The sequence below is a fragment of the Coenobita brevimanus genome, chromosome 4 (genome assembly GCF_032717465.1).
Source record: "Coenobita brevimanus isolate Jiangsu-jjx chromosome 4, ASM3271746v2, whole genome shotgun sequence".
Lineage (NCBI taxonomy): Eukaryota > Metazoa > Arthropoda > Malacostraca > Decapoda > Coenobitidae > Coenobita > Coenobita brevimanus.
In genome coordinates, this window is record NC_136957.1 from 21,548,001 (window position 1) to 21,565,411 (window position 17,411).

At 41.6% G+C, this 17,411-nt stretch overlaps 1 protein-coding gene across 1 annotated transcript in view; it reads right to left on the reverse strand.

The window, feature by feature from the left end:
* Positions 1-1,781: 1,781 nt before the first annotated feature.
* Positions 1,782-17,411, reverse strand: part of LOC145396094 (Y+L amino acid transporter 2-like) — a 58,290-nt gene continuing 42,660 nt past the window's right edge. Inside the window, exons 3-5 of the mRNA XM_080269560.1 lie at positions 12,367-12,490; positions 3,243-3,443; positions 1,782-2,000 (exon numbers count right to left, since the gene is read on the reverse strand). Coding sequence (XP_080125686.1) covers positions 1,782-2,000; positions 3,243-3,443; positions 12,367-12,490 — 544 coding nt within the window. The remainder of the gene's footprint in view (positions 2,001-3,242; positions 3,444-12,366; positions 12,491-17,411) is intronic.

Genomic DNA, 17,411 nt, shown 5'->3' on the forward strand with positions numbered 1-17,411 from the left:
AGCAGCTGTCACCTCACTGACATTGTCAACCCTTGGCGGCCCCATATCCGCCTCGTCATTCAGTTCAGTGTTGTCTCGAGGTGAAAGCACGTAGCACTTGCGCCCCTACATTTCTGCCGCTTCTAGAGCGCCCTGTGACCTCTACCCTTACTAAACCTTGTGTGGGACGGGGTAAAGGACTAAGTGACTCTGCTGTGGAGCGTGAGCTGGCTAATTTATCCATGATAATGATGGACAGTGACAACAATCTTTTGGGTGAATCGTGTGATGAGCCAGTGGAGGAAATGGTGATAAACTACGAGTGCTTCAGTGTCCCAAATTCATCCTGGCTCCAAGGGAAGGGAGCCCTTAGTTACTGGAAGTGACAGTGTATAACATAGTGTAAACAAAATAGAAATGTAAATCTATCTTTCTATTCTATATACCTAGGCTGCTTCCCCCAAGGAAAGGGAGGTAGCCAAGACAGGACGACACACTCCCCATTTACTCATCCATTCAAACACATTCATTCGCATCTTAGCCCCAAAGGGGAGAGCGGACAGATCCTCACCGCACCACACCGCACAAGGGTCAACTGGCAATGCAATCAGTGACATCTGCAGCAGGGCCCAACAGCAGAGCTGGTTTACCCCTGCCACATCATAACAGACTCATCCCCTTACCCGCACCTGACCTGAAATAGCTGATCAGACCAAATGCGGGAGAATATCCCCTCAGGGCTGCGTCATCACTTATTCATTCACAATTTTTCTCCATTTATTTCTGTCACGCACAGCCACTCTTCTTTGCTCAACAGACATCCCTCTCGCATCCAGCGCTCTCTTCACACTGTCCATCCATCCTATTCGTGGTCTTCCTCTCAGCCTTACACCTCTCACATCAGATCTAGTTATCTTTTTCACCAGTCGCTCATTATCCATTCTCTCCATATGCCCAAACCATCGCAACACCCTCTGCACAACTCTACCAGCCATCTCCCGAACAACTCCAGTTCTCCTTCGCACTTCATCATTCCGCACTCGATCCATACGCGTCACTCCACACATACTCCTCAGACACCTCATCTTCATTACATTCAAACTTTTCCTCTCTGCTACACCCATATTCCATGTTTCAGCCCCATATAATGCAGTCGGTACCACAACACCCTCATAATAATTACTCATATAAGAATATGAGTACAAATACTTGGAGTAATGGGAGTGAAAGCTTTGCTCTCTACGCTAGTTTACAGAATGAGAAAGTGAATGCCTTGAGTGAAAATAAACTACTATTACTGAAGGAAACTTATGGATAAATATTGTATATATATAAAAGTGTAATAAAGTACTAGGAATATAAAGTGTGACTGTTTATGAATAATAAATGACAGAATACCAGCAGGGAACAAACGCGGGTGGGAAGCTGGTACGTGCTCGTAATTTACATTGCTTTCACAGTGTTTTTTTTTTTTTTTTTGGTGTATGGACTCCAAACTACTTGAAAGTCATAGAACAGTGATTCTAGTGATAATATCAGGCTGTGGTAATCATATTACGGGGTGTCGGGAAGTGTAAAGTGGAGGCTTCGTTACCCAACTTCAGAAGTCTCCACAAGTCCTACGGTAGTCGACGAAGGCTCAACAAACATCCCAGGAGAAAGGTGCAGGTATGTGCCATATGCATATTTAATTACAATATTCTAGGACTAATAACTGATTTTTGGCAAATATTTTTAAAAAGTCAGTCGGAGCACGAACATCCCTGCGTGAGGTGCACGGACCACCTCCGACATACCCGCGCTTAAGGGGTTATTTCCTGCTTCCTTGCATCTAAAGTTGTCAGTAGGGTCATAAAGAATCGTTGCCTTACCTTGTATGGTCTGTGTTGGTAGGGCTGCTTGTACCTGAGCCACAGGAGTCCGCATACACATCCCAGGGAGCTCAGGGTCATGGCCAGGGTGACGTAATTGATCAGCTCACGGATCCCAGATGTCAGCACCATCAGTGACGCCAGCACACACTTGTAGGTATTCAATATAAACGGTGTGTATTAGTGCATAAGTGGGGGCATGTGTAGGTTTGTCGCATGTATGAGGAATGGTGGGCCTTTAAAGAATGGGCTGTAATGTTTAAACATTTCACTATTTGCTTGAACACTAATGCAGGGAAATAGCATGTATTCATTATGGATGGCAAGTATTAGTGCCCAGGTGATAGCATATGAAGTTGGGTATCACGTACAAGGGCTGCTAGGGCTTAGAAAATGAGAGGTAACATTTTACCTTTACACAGTTGGCAGGCAAACCAGTACAAGGAAAGTAGCATCTATTCAGGGGGAGGCGGTAGCTCAATCGGTAGAGAGGTGGCCTGCGGTTCTACCGGACCCAAGTTCAAATCCCCGCTGGGACATGGAACAGTTTAAGGATTTGAATTTCATGTAAAGCAGACTTTACTGATCTACCAGAAGACCCGCCGACATGTCGTAAAACCACCCCCGCTAATACCAATACACCAGTCTTGTATGAGACAGCCCTAGCACATATTCAATATGGACCGTGGGAGTTAGCGCCGAAATGGTGACATGTAGAGGTGTATGATATGTAGGAAGACTACTGGGCCTTGGGAGCAGGCTGTGAAGCCTATGCCCAGAGTTGAACAAAAAAAAAGAAAATGATGGGTGAAATGAATGCAGTGAATCTTAGTCCAACTTATGACTTAAACTACACTACACTCACCTTGGTACAGATAATGAATTTTCTGTGTGTGTGTGTGTGTGTGTGTGTGTACAATTTTATTACAAAATGATTTTTCAACTGTAGAGAAAAAAGCTTAGAAGCAATAAAAGCAAGAATCACAGAAACAAGAGAGCATTTAAGATAGGAAGAGATTCGGTGTTCTGTATCCTTTAATACATTCCATGAGCTACACACACGTAGTGTGGAAATTCATAATGGAAGGTTGAGGCTTCCTGTACACGTGATGTCACTCAGAGCAAGCGGGGCTGTCATCCTCAGCCTAAAGCCGGTACTAAGTATCGTAGCTCCAAGCCCCTACGCTCCTGATGTAGCAAGAAAAGGATTGTCTGATAAAAAGTTACGAGGAGAGCTTGATATGCCTCTGTGTCCATAAATGATTCTCTTTGATGTGATGCATCGGGGGGGGGGGGTTGACCTAAGTGTGAGATAGACGCAGTGGAACAGTAGGCAAACTTTTATCCCTGATTATTCATACTGGATGGGGTAGGCTATATTAGTATACGAACATTGAATACAATGGCAGGCATTGGAGTGGCTTTGTCGACGTGTAGGAGGGACAAGGCTTGTGGAAACTGTCCCCTTCTAGCCAGCACGTAGACAAGACGAGAGCGGGGAAGAATAGCGCCGTTGAAGCTGCCAAACGTGGAACACATGATGAACACGGGCATCGTCCACGCCATCATCTTCAGCGTACGGATGGCGAAGGTCTGGCAGGGAGAGTTAGAGAGGATTATATGTAAAAAAGGCATATGAAAATAAGGCGCTGTGTTTTAAAAGGGGAGGGCGGATGGGTTTGGGGGTCGGGGAGTGTTTTGGTATTCAATGTGGATGTGGTTGAGAGCGTTGGTTGATATCCTCTGGAGAGGGTGAGGATTGAGACACTGAGTGTATGTGGGTTAGGTGGTGGGAGGGGGGACGGGGAGAGGAAGAGTTGATAAGATGGAGGGATGGAGTAGAGAGATATATCAGAGAGGTTGGGTGTGAGTTGGAGATAAGGCAGCCTAATGGCTGAGAACAGAGTGACATAGGGCGATTTGGTTGCGTCCATCTCTTTCAAGATGAAGGTGTCTGGCTATAGATAGAGATAGATCGATAGATGGAGTATGAAGGAACGGTTTGCGGGCTCCTGGCCTTTGGTTCCTTCTTTCTTGCATAAAAAAAAATATAAAAAAATGTTCCATACGCATGGTAAAATTGTTGGCTTCATAGCATCCCTTCCTTTGATTAATATTTTGCATATTACATTTCAACATTTTCTTCTACGTTGTTCGTATCATTTTAATATCGACGTAGTTTCCATCAGTGACACAGAAGAGGTTGTTGATATGCTTTATGTAGATAAAATCGCTAAGTAAGCGGTGTCGCGTTTTCTCCAGCGCTCCAAAGCCAATAAAAAAAACGGCATTGTGTACCTATGGAAAGGATATTAAGAAAAGGAAGGTAACTATGGAGAATATGTGGAAACTTTGTATCATGAGAAAATTGAGGTTATTTTTTACTGCAACGTAATTAATTATAAACGAAAGTATGTGTGTAATTGTTCGCGGAAATAAAATTATATGTGAAAATTGTACATAGAAAGGTAAATCACGTTTGAAAATTATATATGGACAGGTAATCATGAGTACAAATTATGTGTGTATATAGGGTTGTGAGGAAACTGAAAATATTCTAAAAAGGGAGGAAGAGAACAGGCATATAGAAGACTGGTTTCCCTTTAAAGAAAGGACATTATTATATAATCTGGCTGAATACAGACATACCAGAACAGATATACCGGCACTGACGCATCAGGACAGACATTCACGCACAGGCATACCAGCACAGACATACAATCACAGACATACCAACACAGACGTACCAACACAGACATACCATCATAAACATAGCCTACTGTACCATTATAGATATACTAGCACAGACCTACCATTATAAACCTAACAATACAGACATAATCATCTTCATAGACATACCATCACAGAGATACCATCACAGACATATCACCAGAGAAACTGTAGGCATTATACTGTATAGGCGCTAGTATATATCTCATAACACAGTGTACAGGATGTAGTGTCTTCTGGAGACATACATAGTTTCTCACTAGCAATGTCAATCCACATAATGTATATCCACAGTCTTGCTGTCCCAGACTATCAAGAATTCTTAACATGTATCTCAAACAATCTCTGTTTAGTCCACGAATTTCATGGCGTATTCAAACATGTGGAGTAACCAGCCCTATGGCTAGTTCATGTGAATGGAAATCTAGTAGACACTACATCACACACACCACACGCATCCTCTCCAAGCTGTATATAATGTCGGAGAGATTCCCTTCAGATCAGAAGGGGGTGGAGAGAAGGCTACGAGGGTCAGCTAGGCTTTGCTGTCATGCTACGTTACGCTGTAAATCACAATTCGATATAACTATACAATAAACTCCGTAATCCAAGAGTGCTCTAACTGACCTCACTGATACAGAATGGGGGAAAGTGAGTGAGAGAGAGAGAGAGAGAGAGAGAGAGAGAGAGAGAGAGAGAGAGAGAGAGAGAGAGAGAGAGAGACCTACATACAAAGTATATGCATTGGAAGAGAAAGAGTCGACTAAACAAGAATATGAGAAAGTATGGAGAGTGTATTCACTCTAGCAAATGACACCGTGTAATAAGCAGCGACAAGTTCGAGCCATACTACGTCTCACGACTTGATTCTGGCAGTGCTCCGATGGTCTACAACCGACCTCCCTATCTCCCTACAATTACCTACGACCACGCTATCTAGATTGCTGGCAGCGGTGAACAACGATGAACTACGACAAACTACGTCATCGAGTTTGGTGGCAACCGATAACAACGAACCAACTACGATAAACAGTTATGAGATTGGTGACAGCAGTAAACGAAGCTGATTAACATCTCAATCAATAATCAGCGAACAAATTACAATCAAAACAAGCTACATTCATCAACTACGGTCAGTTTGGCCACTTCACGTAATCACAAGTAACAAGAAAGCAAACAAACAAGCAAAAACAAACCAGAGACCGAGAGCTGGCAGAGCATAAACTCAACTGCGTCCCTAATTGCACAGAACCATCTCAACCACAACTCCACGATTTACGAGAAACAATAGCAACGATAAGCTACGTCTATCGGCAACTGTACAAGCCTACAAGGTAATCACAAATAAGGAAAATCATACACTACAAGTTAAGAAGAAGAAGCAAAAGAGGAAAGTGAGAAAGAAGGAAGTGCATCTGTACTGTGCCATTAATGTTGACCCAGCATGGTGATGTAGCATCAACACATTTCTCCCTCCTTGAACCTCCATCACCCTCCACCACGACCTCCACCTTCTCCGACACTAGCACCACCACTATCTTCACCACAGCTAACAGAGTGAGGCAGCTACTCAGCAGTGTGTCATCATTCGCTGAGTGGGGACAACAACACAACTGACTTACCATCTTACCTACTTACCACCCTACCTACTTACCCAACTACTTATGTATCTACCTACAATGCAGTGGGAAGGCATGGCACTGACAACGATAACGCAACATCTGCTAATCACCTGACCATCCCTCCTCCACCAGCCGACATCATCATCAGCTCCCTAGCCAGTATTCCCACCACAGTTTATATCAGTAAGTCGAACATTTACTATCTTAGTTTAATTTATATACAACCTTACTTATATACACAGTTATAGACATTATGTATCCTGACATCAGCATATAATACATACATATGAAAATCTGGTAAGACCAGGGATTTAAAACATAAGTACACACATATCCTTCATATTAGTTACAACGGAAAGCAAGTGAAAATGCCAAACACAAATGGAGCTACCAACAGTATGCTACACTCAACCACACACATAAGTACTTACAACGTATTCTTAAAGATGAAGCATATCAAGTTGACTTCACAACCTTTGCAGGACTAGAGTATCAAGTGATGTATAGCGAACACTGAACATAATGTAAATATAATTCTATATAAAATAACAAAATATGGGGTTACATATATTATCACTTAAATATCAACTTTGCAACATAAGTCAACACACCTATGGTATCTCAAATGAACAAATAAATCAATTATGGCTGATTCATGATACGATAAACTACTGTAGACTTGTCATTGTATTGCCATTATTGTATAAATTATAAACATGTTTTTTTAAGGTAGCCCTACATCGAGGGGCAAGCCAAATGATTTCCCGTAAACCAGAAAATCAATTACAGTGCTGGGTGGTAACCTTATAACTGACTTACACGTGTTCCCTACGTGACAGCAAGTGGGCTGGAAGAGGGTTAGTGCCCCTCCACGGAAAGCAACTAACTAAAAATACGAACAAGGAGCCTCGGACAAGGACTGACCAAAAGATGATGACTAAGGACCGAACAAAGGACATGATATGGATGGCAACATGGAATGTAAGGAGTGCAAATGATGAGGTGAAAGAGAGAGAGATTGTCCAGGTGCTTGAGGGTGCGAAATTGGATGTATGTGGATTAACTGAAAGTAAATGGAGAGGTGAGAGTGTGAGAGAAAGGGAGTATGGACGGGGAATACGTGCAGGAGTAGGTGAGAATGAGAGGGCAAAAGAAGGAGTGTGAATTGTTGTAAAAGATGGAAGGAGAACATAAGGGAGTATGGATCAGTTGGCTCAAGGATTGTGTGGGTAAGACTGAAAGTTGGACTACAAATATGGGTGATTGTGTGTGTATGTGTATGCACCAATGCAAGACAGCAGAGTGAGAGAAGAGTTCTGGACAAATGTGGAAGTGTGCATGGGAAAGTCTGAAAGGAATGGGAGAGTGTTTTTGATTGGTGATATGAATGGTAAAGTAGGGAATGTGAAGGTGGATAGAGTTGTTGGTGAGTAGGATGTGCCTGCTGAGATAGATAAGACTGGCAGTTCTTTAGTAGACATTTTTGCCAGGAGGGGGTTGGTGATAGCCAATACCCTCTTCAGGCACAAAATCATCCACAGGTATACATGGCGAGTGATGAGAAGGGTGGATGGTGAACTGAATGAAAGGAAGGCAATGATTGATTATGTGTGTGTGTTTGAAAGGATGCATAGATGTGTAATGGATGCAAGAGCATATAAAGGTTGGAGGAGTAAACTTTCCGACCACCACTTGGTGGTGCTCAAAATCAAGGTCCAAGTAAAATGGAAACAGAAGAAGGGAAGGACGGGAGGAAGGAGTAGATGAAAGGAGAGTGGAAATGTTACAAGAGATGAGAAAATGACAGAATATAAGAGAGAAGTGGAGGAACGATTGGGTAATATGAATTAGAGCAGATGGGGACCGGGAAGGTGTGTGCAAGATATTCACAGAAGAAATATGTGCAGCATGTGAGGTGGTGTTTGGGGTGAAGAGAAGACGAAAGGGGGTGCAAGGAACAGCATGGTGGAATGAAGAGGTGAGACAGGCAGTGGAACAAAAGAAAAAAGCATATAATGAATCGATAAGAAATAGGGGCGTGGAAGAAGTTGAGAGACGGAAGAGAGAGTTATATAGAGAGAAGAAGAGAGAGGTGAAAAGATTAGTAAGAGAGAGTAAGAAGAAATGGATGAGGAATTACGAAAGAATTTGAGTGTCAAGTGCAGGGAATGTAAGAAAATGTTCTGGAAAGGGGTAAAGTGAGTCAGACAGGGTGGCAATAAAGGTAGTAGGGGAGTGAAAGATAAAAATGTTAGATTACTAGTTGACAAGGGAGAAAAAGTGAGCGGATGGAGAGAACACTTTAAGGAATTGTTGAACATAGAGAATGAATGTAATACAAGTATAGGTGGCTAGGGAATGGCTGGGAGATGGAGGGAGGTGAGAAGACAGGAAGAAATCAGCAGGATGGAAGTTGTGGAAGCATTGAAGAAAGTCAAAATGGGGAAAGCCCCAGGAGTTGATGAAGTGTGTGGTGAAATGCTGAAACATGGGGAAGAGATAGTAGTAGAATGTATGTGGAAGACGTGCACATTGGCCTGGGAGGGAGGTAGAGTCCCGGAGGATTGGAAGTCAGGTATAATTATTCCATGTACAAAGGGAGAGGGGAAAAAGAAGTGTGTGGTAATGATAGGGGCATTTGTCTTCTTAGTGTAATAGGAAACGTATATGGTAAGATACTTACTGACAGAGTTAGAGAAATAACAGAGGAATTAGTTGGAGAAGAACAGGGAGGCCTTAGGAAGGGAAGAGGTTGTGTAGATCAGATAATCATTCTTAGATCTTTAGTGGAAAAGTTTCTAGAGAAGGGAAGGAAGTTGTATGCGGCCTTCATGGATTTGAAGATTGCATATGACAGGGTGGATAGACAAGGATTGTGGAAAGTATTAAGAATATATGGAGTAGATGGGAAGTTGTTGAATGCTGTGAAGAGTATGCATGAGGGTGCTAAGGCTGCAGTGCTTGTGGATAGTGAACTGTGTGAAATTTTCCATTTGAAGGTTGGGTTGAAGTAGGGATGTGTCATGTCACCAAGGTTGTTCAATCTGTATATGGATGGGGTTATAAAAGAGATACAGGGTAGGGCAGTGGATGTTGGAGTGGCCCTAATGAGAGAGGGCAGTGTTTGGAAACTCCCTGTCCTGTTGTTTGCAGATGGTACTGTGTTGTTAAGTGAGGACGAAGGGGAGCTGCAAGGCTTGGTGGATGAGTTTGGGAGAGTGTCTAAGAAACAGAATCTAAAGTTGAAGGTAGGGAAGAGTAAAGTTATGGTCTTCGAGAGATGTGAAGTCAGTGAATGTACGGTGAGGTTGGATGATAAGGAAGTGGAAAATGTGAGTACGTTTAAGTACTTGGATAATGTGATGAGTAAGGATGGAAGTTTGGAAGGTGAAGTGCTTGAAAGGGTACAACAAGGAAGAAAGGTTGCTTGTTCCTTGAAGGCAGTGATAAGATACGGGGAAGTGAGCATGGAAGTGAACAAGTTATTACATGACAGTATTGTGATACCAACTCTAACGTATGGAAGTGAAGCTTAGACGTTGTTGGAGGGACACAAGTCAAGAGTAAGAGCTGTGGAAATGATTTATTTGAGAGGATCATGTGGAGTTACATGGAGGGACAGACTGACAATTGAGGATGTGAAGGAGAGTTGTGGTGTGGATTTGGATGTAGATGTGATAGGAAGCGTTAGTAGAAACACACTGAGGTGGTTTGGCCATGTGGAGAGGATGGAGAGTGAGAGACTGACAAGGAAAGTGTATATGAGTGAGGTGAAGGGGGAGAGAGGGAGGGGAAGACGAAGGATGAGATGGAGGGATGGAGCGGAGAGGTACCGTACAGTATATAAGAGAGGGGTGTGTGAATTGGGAGCATGGCAATGAAATGGTGGGGAACAGGGTAACGTGGAGGCTATTTGTTTGTGGCCACCCCGTATGGGATTAAGGCATCTGGCAATCCATAGACAGATAGATCAGTTCAATAGATACAGTGACCACAATTGTGATTACTGCAATTACGTTACAGTTGCTAAAAAAATGTAACTAGAAACACTAGCATTACTGCAGTTATATTACAGTTGCTACAGTTTTGTACCCACAATTAGTTACAACCACATTTTGTGACAGTTGCATTAACACGATGTAACTACAATGTAACAATTTTGTAATAACCATGCGTGTGTAACAGTTGCATTAACACAATGTAACTACTACTGCATTAACATGATGTAGTACCTACAGTTTGATACAACCATATTTTGTCAGTTGCATTAACAAGATGTAACTACAGTTTTATGGCAACTACAACTATTATGTAACAACTGCATTGACGATATGTAACTTTAATTTTATTGCAATCACAATTGTGTATCAGTTGCATAACATAATATTATGTTACAGCCACACTTGCATAACAGTTGTATTTACACAGTGTAATTATAATTGCATTAACATGATGTAACTGCATTTATGATACAATATTCGTACGATTATGTTACTTTTACAATATTATGTATTTCACTTAACTGGCTTACAAGTTGAATGTAATGTGTATATAATATGCATTAATATGTTATGACAGTATTTACTGTCGTTGGTATGCCAGTTTCGCATAACTGAGAGATATGTAGGCGTTATATAGGCACTAGTATGTATCTCATAACACAATGTACAAGATGTAGTGTCTGCTGGAGACATACACAGCTTCTCACTAGGAATGTCAATCAACATAATGTATATCAACAATCTTGTTGTTCCAGGCCATCAAGAATTTTTAACATATGATGTATCTCAATCTCTTTTAAGTCCAGACAACCAAGAATTTCATGACGGTTAGTCCACGTGAATGGAAATCTACCAGACACTACATCAAACAGGCACATCCTCTCCAAGCTGTATATAATGTCGGAGAGATTTCGTTCGGATCAGATGGGGGTGGAGAGAAGGCCTGATAACACAAGGGTCAGCTAGGAGGCTTTGCCTTCACTCTACATTAAGCTGTAAATCACAGTTCGATATAACTGTACAATAAACTCCATATCCCAAGAGTGCTCTAACTCACCTCGCTGATACACAAAGGGGGAAAGTGAGAAAGAGAGAGAGATAGAGAGGGACCTGCCTATTCACTCTAGCCTACGATACACGTGTAATAAGCAGCGAAAAGTTTGAGCCATACTACGTCCCACGACTTTATTCTGGCAGTGCTCCGACGATCTACAACCGACCTCCCTATCTCCCTACATGTACCTACGACCACGTTATCGAGGAAACCATCATAGACATCCAACACAGACATATCAACAGAGACATACCAACAGAGACATACCAGCACAGACATACCAGCACAGATATACCATCACAGACATACTATTTTAGACATACCAACATACTGTAGATATATCAGCACAGACATACCATCATAGACATACCAGCACAGACATACCAGTACAGACATAACATCACAGACATACCAGCACAAACATACCAGCACAGACATACCAACAGGTACGTACCAGCACCGATATACCAGCACAAACATACCAGCACAGACACACTCACACAGACATACCAACACTGACATATCAGCACAAACCAACAGATACCCACCAGTATAACTCTACCGGCACAGACAAAGCAGCACATCCAACAGGTACCTAGCAGTACAACTATGCCAACACAGGCATACCAGTGAAGACATACAATCACAGCCATACCATCGCAGACATACCACGCGCTTTGTGAGCGCGTGACGGACGAGCGGGAGCCATATGATCACAATTTCCCTCTTATATACAGTGTTATTAAGGAAAATCTTTTTAAATTTTATTTTGTTCTTGAGGAAATCACTGATTAGACCCGAACACTCCCTTGGAAAACTCGAGATTCCAAGGGGTTCCTACGCCTATATGGGTGAATTTTTAGTTGATAAGAGAAATTTATAGAATGAATGTATCACATGCAGAAAGAACTTCGACAACACTTCACATAGGAGTAAAGTTATTAGCTTCTGCTTAGTATGACGGTTGGGTCGGGCTGGGTCGAGCCGGGCCACCCATTTCCAGGCCTAATTGAGAGTAAAGATCACTCGCGTGCATGTAATCACAGACATACCATCCCAAACGTACCATCACTGACATACTGTACCACCACAAACCTACAGGGACCTACCAGCGCCACGACCTCTGAAGCCACCATTTCTTCTGGGGTGAGGAGGGCGAGGTAGGCTGCGTTGGTTAAGGTGTAGATTGCGGTAACAAACGATAGGGAGATTACGATGGCCATGGGTAGGTTCCTGAAATACACAGCATATATAAGGTGGTCCAAAAATTGTGCTACTTTTACACTCCGCCTGGCGATTTCTCGTGTGTTGGAGAACGGTTCAGTCAGCGTTATCAGTGCCTATCCTGTATCATTTATTCATGTCTTACCCCCCCCCCTGCTATACCTACGCCTACACCAGAAGACTGTACCGTCCACACAGCACAGAAGATAATGCCTGATGAGTTTTTACTGCAGCGTCATTTATTTATACTTCATCTGTTTGATGCAGAACTCGCTGAGAAGAAAGAAAAGTAGAATCCTGAGCTTTTGTCTATTCTTTCAAGACATCTAATAACCTTAGGAATTCCTGAAAGAATAGACAAAGACTCGGTATTCCGGTTATTTTTTCCTAGCGAAAAATGTTCCATATATCGCACGTACTGGAGATTTATTCCTCACATCATATATTAAATTCAATAAATTATTGTTGCCCATTGAAGATTTCACACATATAAGGAAAGATCTTTCGTAGTGAATCTGGTTAATGAAAGCATTACCCGACCTCACCACAGTTCCTTCACCTTAACCTGTCAAAGACTTTCGTCCTTTTGCAGCATACTTCACGTAGCTCAGAGGCAGATAGACACAATGCTACGGCTCTATGTCCTCTTCATAACCAGCATCATAAATCTGAGTCCAGCTTAAAGTAAAACAAGAAGCGGTGCCAAGGCACAGCAAACCCCTCCACGGCAGTCATTTTAGTGTTGACATATAACCACAATAGGATATCTAGTCAAAGATGTCACATATCAAATTTGGAGTAAATCAGGTTAAAATGGGCGATTTTTTGCCCATTTGAAATTTTATGGCTGACCCACCTGACACTGACCCCCATACTACTAACGGGGTGACTCCCGTAATGTAACGAGGCATGTTATGGGATGCAGATTTGTAAGATGCACCTTTAGGTTTTGTTTTCATGTTGATATGACGAATTTGAAGGGAGGTATGGCGAAAAACTTATATATATGTATATGAATTTGGGCCTGCAGCCTGGGCTTGGCCCAATTTGGCCCAAAATTTAACCATAGCCCATCATCCCTGTAATTTTAGTCAAAATCACACCAGTAGTTTTTGCGTAAAGTTGTTAACACACAGGCACACAGACGGATAGACAGAGAGACGGATGGACAAACAAACAGACAAGCCGAGTGAAATCAATACCCGTCCCCGAGTCCTTCCAGGGCGGGGACGGGTAGGCCTACTGAACATAATTCGAAAAGTCTCTCCTGAACTTAACAAAACTTCCTGGAAATAGGGTACATACGGTTATAAAAAAAAAAAAAAACATCTGTTTAATTAATTTATAAATCCTGAAATATACATCACAATATATATATATATATATATATATATATATATATATATATATATATATATATATATATCCTATATAACCCAGGAAATATTTGAGGAAGTTTAGGAGCTTACTCTGTGGCTTAGTTTGAATAATAAACACCAATTAATCACGAATCTAATTCTCACCCATACCTGAGCTAAAGTTACTGATGAGCTTATGGAGGTAAATGGTCTCTTGCGCACTCAACAGACTCTTAATATTGATGGCCGTTATGGAGTCATATTTACTAATGACCTGATGGGTGGAAATTGTCTCATTCTCACTGGAAGTCACCATAAGGTCATCAGTAATTGTTGCTCTGCAGGGGCTGACAATTAGACTGATTTAGATGCAGCATTTTAAACTGTACTTTGACCATGAACAACCTAGTTAAACTTCTCACACATTTCCCGAGATTCTTTGTATATTTTAGTTTACTATAACTACAACAAGACAACTCTGTAAACTGCTATATAGCAGGTTCTTGAAATACTCATCGTGAATGCTTGCCACTCTAAACTAATTATTCACATACTCTACAGTGTATGCATTACCCTTGGACAAGTATTAGTGACACTAATATGTTTTCAATATGGTGACATGTTTTCACTGGACTCTAGGTTCCTGCAGACGAATACCTTCAGGTAGGAAAGGACCTCGAATGACAAGGTTAATGAATGCAATAGTTAACCCATCCAGTTTGAAAACTATTATCGTGAAATACATAAAACCTTCTGGAAACCGCTAGTTGTAAGAACTCAGAGAGTGCAGCACCCATGCCATAGCCTACAGTTCGTCTACAAGCAGGTCCACACAATTAGCGTACATTTGTGATTTTAGATTATGGAAAAGGCAACATTTGGAAAATAACAAGATGAAATGAAACATCATCCTTGACTTTCGTCAGTTAACTATAGTATGCCTGGGCACAAAAGATGCCCACTGATTTTATGGTGTGGCCAAGAGACTGCATATGTGACCATTCCCTGTGCCCTAGATCTTTGGCCGATTACTCTCGAAATCAAATTACTTAATCGTAATCCAACCATTAAGTCATCCACCAAGTTTGGTGTGTTTAACCTGCCGACTTCTGTTGACATAAATAGGCACCTGAATGTTTTGTCACTGTAGCTCCCGCTGACGTTTATAAACACGCTGCAATTGCAAGGTCCGTCATTTGCACATTTTTCACATTTTGTGCGTGATTTTTGATACGTTTACATGGGACATCTTCCTCTACTCGATGCCAGGCGGGGACAGTGCTTTATTCCGTGTTACCTCCCCCTCCCCCCGCAAGCCACTGTCTCGGCAACTCATCTGTTACCTGTGACCTGGCAAGTAGAGACATGTCGCGCCACGATACAAAATTCAAGGCCAGAGTGATGCCCCAATCGATGATAATATGGAGGACAAAGTTTACATAGTGTTAGAGAAAGAAACAGTCAGAAATGATGATCAGGTAATGTCGCCAAAAAATGTGCAGTATGTTGATGTGTTTGGTGAGTGAAACAACGCTTATATCGCCTATATTACCGTGTGAAAACCAGTATACTCTTGTATTACATATAAATTCGTACCAAATAAATAAATAAATACCTATTATGAGTGGTTTGGAATAGTTACCCCTCCCACAGAAAACACAGCCTGTGAGGGAATTTTCACCTGTACTGGCATTTTAAAGCTCAGGTGAGTGATTTCTCTATGAATTTTTGACGTTTCTCATAAAAAGCAGAGATTTTAACCAAAAAAAAAAAAAAAAAGAAAATTGCCTGGATTGGGGAAGGTCATTGGTTAATAATCTGCCTGAATGGGACAGGTTAAGAGTGTCTAAGATGATACTGCCCTATAACCTTGACCTTTGCCAAGCTTTTATGAAAAAAGAACAATTTCATCCTCAGGTAGTCATAATTAGTTCTGCCAAGTTTCATCCAAATCGAATCTTGACCATTTGAATAAAAGGCCGAATCATTAATCTTGCCCTGGAACCTTGACATAAACTCTGACTGTTCTCAAGATTGAGTAACTTTACCCTTAGCCTGACCTTCACCACATTAATAAGAGTGTGGTCAAAACTGGGTTGATTTGATCCTTAACCATTTTCTTCACCAAATAAATAATCTATTCTGCTGATGCTCCTCAGTCATTATTCCAAAGAGGTGCAGTTCCATCCAATTAATTTTCCGTAGTCTTGCCAATAGACAGACAGACAATTGCAACTGCCTTAGGCAAAGTGCTTGCCAGATGGATCCGATTATCTGCTTAGTTTTCACTGGTGTGTAGGCAGTCATTTGGTGAAAATTTGGTGCTTCGTTGTGAACCACAGTACGGGTTACAAAGGTAAATTTTGCACTGCCAGGTGTGACACAAATTTTTCTTCAATTTGGTAAGAAAAAAAAAATCGATTGTTGAAGTTAGAAAAAAATGGTGCTGGGGCCGACCACTGGATCTCAGAGATTTCTGGACCCATGGCCATTGAGAGGTTCCAACCCCCCACCTAGCTCAGGGTGTTTGACCGATTGTGATGAAAAACGATAGACTTTCAGGGTTTATTGATATCTACCATCTGAATTTTTTTTCCCAAACAATTGGTGCAACACTGTGACCTGTAGAGTGCAGCCAAACAAACAGACAGACAGACAGAAAACATGTAGAACTGACCAACATGCTTGACAAAACAAAAAGATTCCATCTAATGACAGACATACGGAACTGATCACCATGCTTGTCAGATGGATCTGTCTGTGTCTGCTTAGTTTTCGCTAGTGTGTGGGCAATAAACCACATGCTGGATGGATCCGATTGTGTCAGCTTAGTTTTCAAGTGCATGTAAGTAGTCATTTGGCAAAAATTTCTGTCCATCCTTGTAAAGCACAGGATGGGATTAGAAAGCTATAAAATTTTAATGCCAAGATGCATCAGATGTCTCTCCTCAATTTGATAAGAAAAAAAAATGATTTTTGAAATCTGAGTAAATACTGCCGGGGTCCCGGCGATTTCCGGACTCATGGCTATTAACCCGCCGCGTGCTGGATATTTTTAGCCCTGTGGGTAACCCCAGTGCCGGCCATTTTTTGACCTTTTTTTTTTTTTTTGGCTAAAATGATATGTGGAAACAACGAATTTCGCTGTTAAAATGCTCACCGAGGCTCAGAAATGGGTTTTATTGAGTCCGGCATACTCGTACACAGGTATAGCCGCTCTCTCATGCTCACCAAGTACGTGAGAGAAAGCAGTTTTCTATGTAAAGTATACTCAGTTATTTATGCTGGGAAGATATGGCAATGTTCAGTACACTTTTCTGATTACTTATTACTTCAGCATCTATCAAATTTGCGTGTATTTCTCACTGTGAATGCATTATCTTACACTTATTTGAAGATAGGTACAACCTGACTTCATTATGTACAGTCCTGGCACTTACAAGAAGGTATTTACAACTTGACTTTACTATATAGTCCTTACACTTGCAAGAAAATATTTACAACTTACACTTACATGAAAATATTTACAAAATGCCTTCACTGTGTACAGCACTGGGTGAGGCACACAGGCA